At 45.9% G+C, this 16295-nt stretch overlaps 1 protein-coding gene across 5 annotated transcripts in view; it reads left to right on the forward strand.

Annotated features, from left to right (window-relative positions):
- dpp6a (dipeptidyl-peptidase 6a) overlaps positions 1–16295 on the forward strand; it is a 918316-nt gene that overhangs the window by 633125 nt on the left and 268896 nt on the right. For all 5 annotated transcript variants that reach the window (XM_078424689.1, XM_078424708.1, XM_078424702.1 and 2 more), the window contains exon 3: positions 8620–8718. In XM_078424689.1, the coding sequence (XP_078280815.1) occupies positions 8620–8718 (99 nt within the window). The remainder of the gene's footprint in view (positions 1–8619; positions 8719–16295) is intronic.

Here is a 16295-nt window from a genome sequence, read left to right on the forward strand (position 1 = left end):
ACTAAAGTAAACCAAACAAAACCAATCTTTCCTGGCGCACTGGCTAAATGCAAGCAAACAGCGTGGTTGCCGTAATTTGGTGGGCCGAAGGGACTGTTTCCATTCTCTATCTCTAAAAAAATTAAATACCTTGGATTAACTTAGTGAGAGTACATGCAAATTGCTGTTGTGCGTGTTTCATATCTTAAACAGCGATGTGATGGGAGGTGTTTAGCAGCAGATTGCAAGTAGAATTCCCTCTTTACTTCTTACTGAAGGTCTTCACCTCTATTGATCGGAACTCTATTGTATCTGGCCAACCGCAGGCAGAGCAGATGGTGAACTCTGTATAATGTTGTCCCCGTTGCTTAACAACATTTTTTTTAGAGTTGCTACCATGGCAACACCATTATTAATGCCGTCTCTGAGGGATCAACAACCTTTCCTGCCTTTTCCCACATATAAACTCTGGAAAATCCATGCCAAAGCTTAATGATCATTTCCGTCCTGAGGTGTCATAAGCCATAGGAGCAGAATTAGGCCATTCGGCCCATCGAGTCTACTCCACCATTCAATCATGGCTGATCTATCTTTACCTCTCAACCCCAGTCTCCTGCCTTCTCTCCATAAACCCCTGACACCCGTATTAATCAAGAACCTGTCAATCTACACCTTATAAATATCCATTGACTGTCCATGGTAATGAATTCTACAGATTCACCACATCTGACTAAATAAATTTCTCCTCATCTTCTTTCTGAAGATACGTCCTTTTATTCTGAAGCTGTACCCTCTAGCTCTACATTCTGGAAACATCCTCTCCACGTCCACTCTATCCAGGCCTTTCCTTATTCGATGTTTCAATGAGATTCACCTCTCATAGACAATAGACGATAGACAATAGACAATAGGTGCAGGAGGAGGCCATTCGGCCCTTCGAGCCAGCACCACCATTCAATGTGATCATGGCTGATCATTCTCAATCAGTACCCCATTCCTGCCTTCTCCCCATATCCCCTGACTCCGCTATCCTTCAGAGCTCTATCTAGCTCTCTCTTGAATGTATTCACAGAATTGGCCTCCACTGCCTTCTGAGGCAGAGAATTTCAGAGATTCACAACTCCTTGACTGAAAAAGTTTTTCCTCATCTCCGTTCTAAATGGCCTACCCCTTATTCTTAAACTGTGGCCCCTTGTTCTGGACTCACCCAACATTGGGAACATGTTTCCTGCCTCTAACGTGTCCAACCCCTTAATAATCTTATACGTTTTGATAAGATCTCCTCTCATCCTTCTAAATTCCAGTGTATACAAGTCTAATCGCTCCAGTCTTTCAACATATGACAGTCCCGCCATTCCGGGAATTAATCTTTCCAAACTCCAGCGAGTACAGGCCCAATGCCATTAAATGCTCATGATACATTAAAGAATGCGCAAAGAAGACAAATGCAAATTATACATCACCAAGTGGACAAAATCACGGTGATAGATATAACCATTGGAGAAAAGAGTGGGACTTTTGAAGACCATTATAATCACATTTAGAATTCACTGCGAATAAACATGGTATTCAATCTCCCAAGAGACCTCCCTACACCACAAATTCCATGACAACTAGTGTAAGGATATCCCTTTGGAGTTGAGATTTAATGTTTATTCTCAGTAAATTCTAAATGCTATTAAAATTCCTACTAGGTCGCACAGTGGTGCAGTGGTAGAGTTGCTGCCTTACAGCGCCAGAGACCCAGGTTTGACCCTGACTACGGGTGCAGTATGTACGGAGTTTGTACGTTCACCCTCTGAGCGCCTGGGTTTTCTCTGGGTGCTCCAGCTTTCTCCCTCATTCCAAAGACATGCCTTTTCCCACAGATCATCTCTGGAAAATCCATGCTAAAGGTTTGTAGGTTAATTGGCATCGGTAAATTGCCTTTGGTGTGTGGTATGCGAAACTTGGAGAACATAGAACTAGCGTACGGGTGATCGATGGTTGGCGTGGACTTGGCTGCCCAAGGGCCTGCTTCCACGCAGTATGTATAAAGCTCGCCTGCTCTGCCTCTGATTGCAGGCTTCTTCTGGCCTGCCTGCAGGCGACAGGGATCGGAGCAACCCTGGGGAGAACGCGCCATCGCATTATGTACACATGCATTAAATCTGTGCGGATTTCATCTCCCTGAAAGGGAGAGAGATGCATTCGTTGAATTCAGTGGCATGTAAAGATGGACAATAGATCCTGGCTTTGCCATTGACAGGCACATCTCATGAATGGAGTGAGTGAAGCTCATCTGAGCTTGGAGCAGTGGTGTGAACAAAATAGCTGGAAGAAACATAATTGCATGATGTGCTTACGCAAGTCGAGGGATGGTGTGAGGAAACTAGAGATTTGTTTCTTTGTGGTGCTTGGATATGAGATCTCATGCCTGAGAGCGTACGTGTTTGAGTGTGTCCATTTCCTGTTGTATTGTTGTGCACTCTCCACTGATACATAGCAGACAAAGCTCCTTGCTGGTGTGTATTGTGTTTATGTGCATCTCACTGCCCCAATAACCATTTTCAAAAAGCATTGCTATTTGTGAAACCTGCTCTGATCTATTATTTTGTAGGCATCTGTATCTTCACTTCATTGCTGCCTTTAAACAGATAAGCATCAATCAAGTGGTTGCAGATTTTTAATATGCAATTTGCTAACTGTTTTGAATGTGGTACTTTGGAAAATATTTACAGATCTGTGGGAAAACAAATCCCACTGATCTCCATTTTAACTCCCAGATGACTGTGCCAGTCAGTCAGTCCCTTTGCTCAGAGAGACGAGAGAATCCACTATCACACAAATCATTAGCATTCAGCTGTTGTAGGAATTCACGATGATCACTTATCAACCAACAACAACTTGCAAATGTAGTTGTAAAACCAAGGAACTGCAGATGCTAGTTTACACAATAGGACACAAGGTGCTAGAGTAACTCAGCGGGTCAGGCAGCATCTCTGGATAGAAGGAATGGGTGATGTTTCTGGACGAGACCCTTCTTCAAACTGAGAGCCTAACTCGACCCAAAATGTCACCCATTTCATCTGTCCAGAGATGCTGCCTGTACCACTAAGTTACTCCAGCATTTTGTGTTTATCTTCTGTGTAAACCAGCACCTGTAGTTTCTTCCTACACAACAAGGATAGGCGAAGTTTCGGGTCAGGGCCCTTCTTAAGACCGATTGTAGGGAGAGGGGAGAGGGGAGAGAAGAAAGCTGGGCAAAGGGAGAGGCAGGACAAAGATGGACATTGGGTCTGAATCTGTTCAAAAGTACACTTTGCATGAGATGCACGATGAGATGGAAAGTTACCTTCTCCAAATGTTCGCACCAGCATTTCATGGTGATTGTTCTATTCTGGAAGCTTAGACGGATCACACTGTCAATTTAATACCTTGCTTTCATCAGCAACATAAAAATATATGGCAAGAAGCTCAGTGAGTTTAACATCTTTACTTAAGAATCCAGTAAAGGCTTACCCAAGGATAGCTGAGACTAGACTCTAATCAAAGATCCATTCAAACAAATATTCATTGCACCATGTAGACACTGGCCGAGTATAATGCTGACATCTTGACTGACATTGACAGAAGCAGATGGCACAGTGGTACAACGGTAGAGTTGCTGCCTCACAGCACCAGAGGAACGGGTTCGATCCTGACTCCAGGTGCTATCTGTGTGGAGTTTGCACATTCTCACTGTGACCACGTGGGTTTTCACCGGGTGCTCCGGTTTCCTCCCACATTCCAAAAACGTGCAGGTATGTAGGTTAATTGGCTGCTGTAAATTGTAAATTGTCCCGAGTGTGTTAGTGCTAGTGTACGGGGTGAACGTTGGTTGGCGTAGACTGGGTGGGCCCTAGGGGCTGTTTCCACGCTGTATCTCTAAAGTCTAAAGTCTAAAGGATAGCTGAGACTAGACAGCCCCAAGCCTGAGATCCTTCCAAACAGATTTCCATTGCACCACGTAGATACTGACCTAGTAATGCTGACGTCTTGACTGATGTTGCAGAAGTGTGAGTTCAATACCCATCACTGCATCGGAGTACTTCAATTAATTTATTTTGATACATCTGGAACAAACAAAAACTGTTATGGTATCCACAAAATAACTAGGTATCATTCAAAATTAAGTGGGATAAGCATTGGCAAGGAAAGGATTTGCGGAGCCATGAGGAGAGGGTGAAGGAGTGGGATGAAGGTGGGATGGGATTTTAGTTCAGAGATGTATCGCGGACACAGGCCCTTCAGCCACAGAGTTCGCGCCAACCAATGATCACCACATATGGTAGCACTATCCTACACACCAAGGACAATTTTACAATCTTAACCTCCAAACCTGCACGTCTTTGGAGTGTGGGAGGAAACCAGAGCATCCGGGGAAAACTCTCACGCGAGAACAGGGGGAATGTACAAACTCCATACAAACAGCGCCCGTAGTCAGGATCGAACCCGGGTCTCTGGAGCTGTAAGGCAGCAACTCTACTGCTGAGACACTGTGCTGCCCCAAAGGATGAAGGTGGGTGAAGGAAGGTGGGACGAGTGTGATTGCTCTTTCATGTAGTATGAACTAAATGGGCTGAATGGCCTCCCTTTCTGCTGTAACTGCCCTGTAATTCTGTGAAGGAAAAAAACATACTGTTCACTCATGTATTTCAAGGGAAAGGAATCTACCTTCCTTTTTCAGTCTGGCCCACAGACTCCAGTAATGTGGTTGACGTTTAACTGCCCTCTGACATAGTCTAACATAATTCAAGGGTAATTAAAGATGGGGAATAAGTACCAGGGCTGCTTACACCTCATGAATGGATAAATAATAAAAAAGTAAATGCTACCCGCTAAATATAGCAGATGACAGTAGTAGGTCTTCAAAGCTTATTGAGTTATCATTCCTCTTCACACTTTATTTTCTTACCAGGCTTTCTCTTGCACTTTTTTTCTTCCTTTCACTTCTCCTCTTGCCTCTATTTGCTTCAGCCTCTGTGTTCATTCTCATTTCCTTTCCTTTCCTTTTCCAGTGGCAGACCTCAGTCTCTCAGTCCCACTCCCTCCCTTGCATTCCCCTCCAGCTTTCTTTGACGAGAAAAACAAAAGGTGCTCAGAGATTCGCAAGCAAGCTGCTGGTGGAGCTCAGGCAGTGTCAGGCACCATCCGCAGAGTGAACTGGACAGTCGACGTTTTGGGTCAGAACCCTTCAAATTATGCAAACAGATGAAATAATTGTGATTTCTTCATTTCCCATCTTCGTAAAAGAGTGACACCGTTTAAAATTCATTTTCACAGGTACATGGGTAGGAAAGGCTTAGCAGGATATGGGCCAAATGCGGGCAGGTGGGACTAGTGTCATGGGCATCTTGGTTAGCATGGGCAAGATGGGCTGAAGGATCTGTTTCCATGCTGCATATGGCTCTAAGACTATCTTCACACGTGACATAACCTAGCCAGGTTGTGGTGGCACAGTGGCAGAGCTGCAGCCTCATAACGCCACAGACCCGGGTTCGATCCCGACCTCGGATGCTGTCTTTATGGAGTTTGCATGTTCTCACTGTGACCGCGTGGGTTTTCTGCGGGTGCTCCAGTATCCTCCCACATTGCACAGACCTGCAGGTTTGTAGGTTAATTGACTTCTGTAAATTACCCGGTGCATCGAGAGCAGATGAGAAAGTGAGATAATATAGAACCAGTGTGAAATGGGTGATCAACGGTTGGCATGGGCTTGATGGGCCGAAGGGCCTGTTTTCATGCTGCACCTCTAAACTAAACTATAAGATTCACAAGCATGTTGCCAGGATTGGAAGGCTTGAGTTATTAGGAGAGATTTTATAGTATCTTTTCCCTGTAGTGAAGGATACATAGATACATAGAAAATAGGTGTAGGAGCAGGCCGTTCAGCCCTTTGAGCCAGCACTGCCATTCAATGTGACCATGACTTATCATCCACAATCAGTACCCCGTTCCTGCCTTCTCCCCATATCCCTTGATTCTGCTAGCCCGAAGAGCGCTATCTAACTCTCTTTTGAATGCATTCAGTGAATCGGCCTCCACTGCCTTCTGAGGCAGAGAATTCCACAGATTTACAACTCTCTGGTGAAAAAGTTTTTCCTCATCTCAGTTCTAAATGGCCTACCCCTTATTCTTAAACTGTGGCCCCTGGTTCTGGACTCCCCCAACATGGGGAACATGTTTCCTGCATCTAGCGTGTCTAATCCCTTAATAATTTTGTATGTTTCTATAAGATCCCCTCTCATCCTTCTAAATTCCAGTGAATACAAGCCCAGTAGCTCCATTCTTTCATCATATGACAGTCCTGTCATCCCGGGAATTAACCTCGTGAACCAACGCTGCACGCCCTCAATAGCAAGAATATCTTTCCTCAAATTTGGAGACCAAAACTGCACACAATCCTCCAGGTGTGGTCTCACCAGGGCCCTGTACAACTGCAGAAGGACCTCTTTGTTCCTATACTCAACTCCTCTCGTCATGAAGGCCAACATGCCATCAGCTTTCTTCACTGCTTGCTGTACCTGCATGCTTTCTTTCAGTGGCTGATGTACAAGGACACCCTGGTCTCGTTGTACTTTCCCTTTTCCTAAACTGACACCATTCAGATAATACTCTGCCTTCCTGTTCTTGCTACCAAAGTGGATAACCTCACACTTATCCACATTATACTGCATCTGCCATGCATCTGCCCACTCAACCAACCTGTCCAAGTCACCCTGCATCCTCATGACATCCTCTTCACAGTTCACACTGCCACCCAACTTTGTGTCATCTGCAAATTTACTAATGTTACTTTTAATTCCTTAATCTAAATCATTAATGCATATTGTAAATAGCTGCAGTCCCAGCACCGAGCCTTGCGGCACCCCACTAATCACTGCCTGACATTCTGAAAGGGACCTGTTAATCCCTACTCTTTGTTTCCAGTCTGCCAACCAATTTTCTATCCATGTCAATACTCTTCCCCCAATACCATGTGCTCTAATTTTGTCCACTAATCTCCTATGTGGGACCTTATCAAAGGCTTTCTGAAAGTCCAGGTACACTACATCCACCGGCTCTCCATTGTCCATTATCCTTGTTACATCCTCAAATAATTCTGGAAGATTTGCCAAGCATGAATTCCCCTTCATAAATCCATGCTGACTTGGACTGATCCTGTTACTGTTATCCAAATGCGCCACTATTACATCTTTAATAATCGACTCCAGCATCTTCCCCACCACTGATGTCAGGCTAACTGGTTTATTATTCCCTGCTTTCTCCCTCCCTCCTTTCTTGAAAAGTGGGATAACATTAGCTACCCTCCAATCCACAGGAACTGATCCAGAAGCTATAGAACATTGGATACTGTGAGATGACATGACAAAGGAATATAAAATTGTGAAATGCATACTCAGGGTAGAGAGTCAAACTCTATTTCCCATTGGAGGGATGTCTGAAACGAGGGAGCATGGGTTTTTGAAGTGAGAGGCAGGAGGGGTAATCTTTCCTCACAAAGAATAGTTGGTATGTGGAATGAGCTGACAGAGCAGGCACTAACAGTAATGACGAGGACTCGAGGGCCTGGGCTATAGGAAGAGATTAAGCAGGCTAGGACTCAGTTCCTTGGAGCGCAGGAGGATGAGGGGTGATCTTATAGAGGTGTACAAAATCAAGAGAGGAATGGATCAAGTCGATGCACAGAGTCTCTTGTCCACAGTAGAGGATTCGATAACCAGAGGGCAGAGGTTTGCGGTGAGGGTGGAAAGATTTAATAGAAACATGAGGGGTAACTTTTTTACACAAAGGGTGGTGGTGGGTGTATGGAATGAACTGCCGGAGGAGGTACAATCATGACATTTAAGAAACACTTAGACAAGTACATGGATAGGATAGGTTTAGAGGGATATGGGTCAAATGCAGGCACATGGGACTAGTGTAGATGGAGCATGTGGTCGGTCTGGGCAAGTTGGGCCAAAGGGCCTGTTTCCACGCTGTATGACTGGCTCAAAGAGCCGAATGGCCTACTCCTGCACCTATTGTCTACTGTCTATTGTCTATTGACTGTAACTCTATAACATTTAAGTCAAGAATATTTAATTGTCAAATGACCAGGACCAAACTAAATAATGGTCGGCATAGATTTGATGGGCTGAAGGACCTATTTTGATGCTCTTTTATTGATATATATATTTCAAACTCTAGGCTAACGATAGACTCAAATGCTGGAGTAACTCAGCAGGTCAGGCAGCAGATAGACACAAAATGCTGGACTAATTCAGCGGGACAAGCAGCATCTCTGGAGAGAAGGAATGGGTAACATTTCGGGTGGAGACCCTTCAGGCAGCATCTCTGAAGGAAAGGAACAGGTGACGTTTTAGGTCGCAACTTTTCTTTAGACTAGGCAGATGCCTGTAAAGGTGAAAGTGCTGATGGAATAATTGGTGAAACGTTCCTGAAATTGCAACAAATCTCCCACTACTTCAAGTTAGGTTATTAAAAATTCATTTCAAGCAATTTCAAAACACGGGAACAACTCTTTTTTTTCCCCCCAGAGACTTTATCTCATGTCGTCTGTCTCTGCGATTGTGGGTGTATCTAACGTTGCCACGTGTTGTTTGCATCTGTCCACAGTTGAAGATAACAGCCTGGCCTTGAAGGCGAAGGTCACCATCGACGATCTCTTCAGTGAAGAATTCAAGGTTCATGATGTAGAGGCCGAGTGGATCAATGGTAAGTGCAAGGGATGGGCTGGGGTGTTGATCTGAGTGTCCTGCACAGCTCAGGGTGGCACAGTTGGCAGCACTGTGGGCAGCCCGGTAGTGCATTATACTTTCTACCTTATTGGAGACCCTCAGACTATCTTTAATCGGACTTTGTTGCACTAAACATTATTCCCTTTATCATGTAGCTGTGGCTGTGGCTGTGGAATCCTCGATTGTAATCATGTATGGTCTTTCTACTGAATTGCTGGCACGCAACAAAAGCCTTTCACTGTACCTCGGAACACGTGACAATAAACTAAACAGAACTAAACTAAAGGATAATGCTAGTGTACAAGGACCACTGGTCAGTGAGGACTCAGTGGGCCGAAGGGCCTGTTTCCGCGCTGTATCCCTAAACTAAACTAAAACGAAATCCCAACAACATGCCAGGTTTGTAGGTGTAGAGTTTGTAGATGGCCACTGTAAAGAGGGTAGGGAGTGGATGTGAAAGTGGGATAACATAGAACTAGTGGGGATGTGTGGCCGATGGTCGGCGTGGACTCGGTTAGTCGAAGAGCCAGTTTCCATGCTGTATCTCTAAGCTAAACTAGAGCGAGGACATGCAATACATTTGGCCAACTTGCAACTCATTGTGCAGATGGAAGGCAAGAAACCATCTGTTCCAGATATGCAATGAATATGAATATGAATAGGTTTATTGGCCAAGTATGCATATACAAGGAATGTGCCTGGGTGCTCCGCTCACAAATGACAACACAAACATACAGTTAACAATTAAGAATAAAGCATAACACATCAAAACAATAAGGATACACCATTACGGTCTAAACATGTGGGTGAAAATAAACCAGAGCAAAAAAGAGACTACAGACTTTGGTTATTGATTAGAACTATCACTCGTGGGGAAAAAAAGCTGTTTTTATGTCTGGCTGTGGCTGCTTTGACAGTCCGGAGTCACATTCCAGAGGGAAGTGCTTCAAAGAGTTTGTGGCTAGGTTTCTTGCCCGCTCGCTTCCTGGCCCTTGCAGTGTAAAGTTCGTCAGTGGGGGGAAGGTTGCAGCCAACAACCTTCTCAGCTGTGCGAACGATCCATTGCAGCCTCCGGATGTCGTGCTTGGTGGCTGAGCCAAACCAGACCATGATGGAGAAGGTGAGGACGGACTCAATGATAGCAGTATAGAATTGGACCATCATTGCCTGTGGCAGATTGTGTTTCCTCAGTTGTCTTTTTGACTGTGGAGTCGATGGTGGCCCCCCATTTAAGGTCCCTGGAGATGATGGTCCAAAGGAACTTAAATGAATCCACAGATGTGACTATGGTGTTGTTGATGGTGAGTGGGGGGAGGGGAGGGGGATCTCTTCGAAAGTCTACAATCAGTTCCACTGTCTTGAGAGCATTGAGCTCCAGGTTGTTGCGATGGCACCAGGACGCCAGCTGTGTCACTTCCCATCTGTAGGTAGATTCCTCCCCATCCTGGATCAGTCCAATCAGGGAAGTGTCATCCGCAAACGTGAGGAGCTTGACAGAGGAGTCTGTGGAGGTGCAGTCATTGGTGTAGAGAGAGTAAAGGAGAGGGGAGAGTACGCAGCCTTGCGGTGCTCATTTGCTGAGGGTCTGCGGGTCCAAGATGTGCACTTTCTTTATATACCATTTTCTTTAGTCAGAGGCTTGTGAATCTGTGGAATTTATTGCAACGGACGGCTGTGGAGGCCAAGTCAATAGATATTTTTCAGATGGAGATTGACAGATTCTTGATTAATATGGATGTCAGGGGTTATGGGGAGAAGGCAGGAGAATGGGGTTTAGAGGGAAAGATAGATCAGCCATGATTCAATGGCAGAGAAGACTGGATGGTCCGAATGGCCTCATTCTGCACTTATAACCTATGAACATGAACAGGAATGCCCATCTTTCCAACCGTACCTCAAGAAGAAATTATTTGCTGCGAAAAGCACTTACCAGTGGCTGTGCGTTCAACGCTGACTGCCGACGTGCGAGTCTCCGCCGGGGCGGGGCCGGGGCCGGGCGAGAGGCGAGGGGCGAGGGGAGATGGCGAGGGGACGACTGAGGCCAGGCAAGAGGCGAGGGGCCGAGGCCGGGGCCGGGTGAGAAGTAATGTGAGAGGGGCGAGGGAACGACTGAGGCCGGGCAAGATGCCGAGGCCGGGGCCAGGCGAGGGGAGAGGGAAGGACTGAGCGCAGGCGGGCGGCGGCGCTGCCGGCGGCCATCTTGTTTTGGCGAGTGAGGAGCAAATGAAGTGGAACGTGGAGCGTTGTGACGTCATACGCTGAGGAGTTTCATGAAATGGGTTAGAAAGTGAATTTTTAAACTTTAAAATGTCTCTAGCTTTAAAAATGTAGCTTCAATTTGAATGAGAGTTGTTACATATTATGCCCAGGATAATGGTGAGTAAGGTGGTGCAGAAATTGTGGCGCTATGGTGTACTGTTTTGGCTGTGCGAACCATAAAAGTTATGCAGCGCACAAACACACATACACACGGACAGAGAGCTTTAGTAATATATATAGGTAGTTAGATACATAATACACAGTATCGCAGGGATTCAGAGTCCCTGAAGGCACACTTGGCATTGCTGCTATGATAAATGAAGATCATTAACACGGATTGGATTTACTATCATTGATGGATCAGGTGAGGTAAAGTTTCAGGATTAATGGACTCCTAGGATTTTGGAATGATTGCCTTTTACACACTGTTACACCAAATGGTGTTAAACTGCTGGGTGCAGCAGCAAGCCCTCGTTACTCAGTGCTTCCATGTTCCAGGGTCGTGCTTTGCTTTTTCTGACCATAATAGGTGATGGAGTTTAATTCTTCACATGCGAGAAAATTATGTGGACAGGACCATCACCTGTGGTCTGTTCCCCCAAGCAATACCATGCTGATAGGGCATCCCAGGCAAGGGGGAAATGGCCTGAGGCTCTTCTGTGGTGCACTGAGGTCATTTTATTCCTGCTATCCCTCTCCCCTCCCCCGCCCCCCCCACCGCACCCGACCAAAGGCTTCACTTCTATGTTTTTGCCAGATGTAATAAAGCGTGGAGCATTTACAATGGTCTTTTAAGTGGCATTCGGGAGGCATTTAAAAACGAGTGAAAATTATCAGCAGTTGAAAATATAACATTAGTTGCAACTAGTTATGGCAGCACAGCTGGTAGAGCTGCCAGAGACACAAGGAGAACGTGCAAACTCCACGCAGACAACACCTGAGGTCGGGATCGAACCTGGGACTCTGGCTCTGTAGACAGCAGCTCTACCAGCTGTGCTGCCCTAATTAGTTACAACCAATGGTATATTTTCAACTGCTCATAATTTTCACTTGTTTTTAAACGTCTCCGAATGCAACTTAAAAGACTATTAAAGATACTTTGCACCTTTTACAGCTTAGTTTAGAGTTACTACATGGACACAGGCCATTCGGCCCACCGGGTCTGTGCCGACCAATGATCACCCCATACACTAGCACTACATTACACACCAGGGCCAATTTTACAAAAGCCAATTAACTTACAAAACTGCACGTCTTTGGGGTGTGGGGGGAAACCGGGGCACCTGGAGAAAACCCACGCAGTCACGGGGAGAACGTACAAACTCCGTACAGACAGCACCCGTAGTCAGGATCGAACCTGGTTCTCTGGCGCTGATAGGCAGCAAACCTACCACTGTGCCTCTGTGCCAACTTGACAGGCCAAAGGCCCTGTTCCGATGCTGTGTTATTGATTAAAGCTGAAAACTCTAGGATGATGCCGGCAGAGGTTAAAGTGTCAATATTGTGAGAGAGCAGGTGAGTGTCAGGGCATCCATTGAAATTGGCCTGCCTTTCTCCCGGGAGCATCCAGATCACTCTTCCAATGTTGTTACTATTTTAAGCTTTGGCTTAAAAACCTTTTAATGGAATTTGTAACTGAAAAATAAACATTGGGAGCTTACCTTGTCACCAGCACTCGCTGGCTTGGAACGGTGAAGTGTGGAGCTCAGTGCTGCATGACTCCATTAAACAGTGTACTAGCTATAATGAGAGATGGACACAAAATGCTGGAGTAAATTAGTGGGACAGGCAGCATCTCTGGAGAGAAGGAACGGGTGACGTTTTGGGTCGAGACCCTTCTTCAGACTCAAAGTCACGGTAAAGGGAAACGAAAGATACACTGTAAACGATGATGGAGAGAGAAAAAGAACAAATGAATGAAAGATATGCAAAAAAAGTGACAATGATAAAGGGAACAGGTCATTGTTAGCTGTAGCTAGGTGAGAACGAAAAGCTGGTGTGACTTGGGTGGGGAAGGGATGGAGAGAGAGGGGATGGAAGGGCTACTTGAAGTTAGAGAAATCATACCTCATACTGCTGCGTTGTAAGCTGCCCAAGCCAAATATGAGATGCTGTTCCTCCAATTTGCATTTAGCCTCACTGATAATGAAGGAGGCCTAGGACAGAAAGGTCAGTGTGGGAATGGGAAGGAGAATTAAAGTGTTTAGCAACCGGGAGATCAGATATGTCCAGGTGGACTGTGCGAAGGTGTTCAATGAAACGATCGCCCAGTCTGCGTTTGGTCTCGCCGATGTATAAGAGTCCACATCTTGAACAACAGATGCAGTAGATGAGGTTGGAGGAGGTGCAAATGAACCTCTTCCTAACCTGGAAAGTCTGTCGGGGTCCCTGGACAGAGTCAAGGGAGGAGGTATAGGGATAGATGTTGCATCTCCTGCAGTTGCAAGACGAGGTACCCGGGGAGGGGGTGGTTTGGGTGGGAAGGGATGACTTGACCAAGGAGTTGCAGAGGGAATGGGGGTGGAGATGGGAAGATGTGACTAGTGGTGGGATCTCATTGGAAGTGCCGAAAATGTCAGAGGATTATGTTTTGTATGCGGTGGCTGATGGGGTAAAAGGTAAGGACTAGGGGGACTCTGTCCCTGTTGCGAGTAGGGGGAGGGGTAGCAAAGGTGGAGCTGCTGTACCCTTCTTGGTATCCCCCAGCTGTACCCCCCTCTTATTATAGATGAGACCCTCACGTGTCTCCTCGGTACCCTGCAGCTCCGCCCTTGCTCCCCCTCCCTACACTAGTCCCACCTGCCTGCATTTGACCCATGCCTCTCTAAACCTGCCCTATCCATGTACCTGCCTAATTGTTTCTTAAACATTGCGATAGTATCTCCTCTGGCAGCTCATTTCATAAACCCATCCCCCTTTGTGTGAAAAAGTTACTCCTCAGGTTCCTATTAAATCTTTCCCCCTTCACCTTAAACCTATGTCCTCTGGTTCTCGATTTCCCCTCCTCTGGGTAAGAGATTCTGTGCGTCTACCCGATCTATTCCTCTCATGATTTTATATACCACGGTGATTGCCCCCAATGTATAGGTGAATATTGGAATCAGAAGGGAGCTGAAGAGCTGGACACAAAGTGCTGGAGAAACTCAGCCGGTCAGGCAGCATCTCTGGAGAACATGGATAAGTGACGTTTCGAGTCACATAGAGCCTTCTTCATTCTTCGTTCAGTTGTAGAGAATGTGAGGAGAGTAAAAAAATGGGATTAATGTAGGATTTGCGTGACATTGTTGGCCGTTGGTCAGTGTGGACTAGATAGGCCGACAGGCCTGCTTCCATATAGCATCGCTCTATAACTCTACAACTGTGATTGTTAGTCACTGTTTATGCAATGGGATTCACTGCCAGTAAGAATGAAGGGAAAAGAAATGGGCTTTCCAAAGGGAACTGGGGAGGCACTTGAGAGAGAATAATTTACCAGGCTATGGGGAAGGAGCAGGGAAACTGGCAGTGGTATGATTGATCAACAGGAGGCCAACTTCAAACCAGGGTCTCGACCCGAAACGTCACCCATTCCTTCTCTCCTGGGTCATAGAGTTACTCCAGCATTTTGTGTCTACCTTCAAACAACCTCCTTCTGTGTCTAAACAATTCTGTTGTTCTATCCCTACTGTCAAGATGGATATCAAGATGTCTGAAGAAGGGTCTTGACCTGAAACGTCACCCATTCCTTCTATCCAGAGATGCTGAGTCATTTTGTGTCTACCCCGGATATTTAAAAAACCTCTATTATTCAGCAAATTAATTATGCGATCATTTTATGTATTCGTTCTAGCGCTTCTTACAGTAGTCAAGTCAAGTCAAGTCAATTTTATTTGTATAGCACATTTAAAAACAACCCACATTGACCAAAGTGCTGTACATTTGATTAGGTACTAAGGAAAAAATGAAACATACAGTAGCACACAAACATAACAGCACATACAAAACAGTTCACAGCGCCTCCTCAATGAGCCTCAAACGCTAGGGAGTAGAAATAGGTTTTGAGCCTGGACTTAAAGGAGTCGATGGAGGGGGCAGTTCTGATGGGGAGAGGGATGCTGTTCCACAGTCTAGGAGCTGCAACCGCAAAAGCGCGGTCACCCCTGAGCTTAAGCCTAGACCGCGGGATAGTGAGTAGCCCCAAGTCGGCCGACCTGAGGGACCTGGAGTTAGAGAGGGGGGTTAGAAGATTTTTGATGTAGGGGGGGGGCTTTATATGTGAATAGGAGGAGCTTGAAGTTGATTCTGTACCGTACAGGGAGCCAGTGGAGAGAGGCCAGAATCGGCGTGATGTGGTCCCTTTTACGGGTCAGGAGTCTCGCTGCGGCGTTTTGGACCAGTTGCAGGCGGGACAGGGAATATTGGCTGATCCCAGTGTATAGGGAGTTGCAGTAGTCTAGGCGGGATGAAATGAAAGCGTGAATGATTTTTTCAGTGTCGTCGAATTGGAGGAAAGGTTTGATTTTAGCTATGGTTCGAAGTTGGAAGAAGCTGGCTTTTACCACAGCGTTGACTTGCTTGTCAAATTTTAATGCAGAGTCAAATATCACGCCGAGGTTTTTGACATGCGGTTTGACTAGGCAGGATAGGCTTCCAAGACTGCCTGTTATCGATTTGATGGAGTCGGGGGGGCCGAATAGGATGACCTCAGACTTGCTCTCGTTTAATTGGAGGAAGTTCTGTGCCATCCAACATTTTATGTCCTCAAGGCAGTGTAAGAGGCTGTTTAAATTTGACTGGTTGTTGGGTTTCAGGGGGAGGTAAAGCTGAGTGTCATCGGCATAGCAGTGGAAAGAAATGCCGTGCCTTTGAATGATTTGGCCAAGGGGGAGCATGTATAGAGAGAAGAGAATGGGGCCTAGGATGGAGCCTTTTGGAACTCCGCAGGAGAGGCTAGCTGGAGCAGAGGAATAACTGCCTATGTTGATGGCGAAACTCCTATGAGTTCAGTATGAGTTCAGGATGATCCAATGTGCTTTACAACCACTGAAATCTCTTTTTGAAATAATAGATGGTGTACAGTCATGGAGTTGCACAGCACAGAAGCAGACCATTCGGCCCACCATGCTAATGCTGGCCACTGTGCATATCTCTACCCATTCCATTCACCCACATTTGATCCGTTCGCTTCAATGTCTTGACGATCCAAGTGCTCGTTCAGATGTTTCTTCAGTGCAGCGGGAGCCTCTATCTCTATCAGCTCTTCAAGCAGTGCATTCTATAGTCCACCGACAAGATTCAAGATTTCAGCATCTACAG

Source organism: Rhinoraja longicauda, chromosome 2 (genome assembly GCF_053455715.1).
Source record: "Rhinoraja longicauda isolate Sanriku21f chromosome 2, sRhiLon1.1, whole genome shotgun sequence".
Classification (NCBI taxonomy): domain Eukaryota; kingdom Metazoa; phylum Chordata; class Chondrichthyes; order Rajiformes; family Arhynchobatidae; genus Rhinoraja; species Rhinoraja longicauda.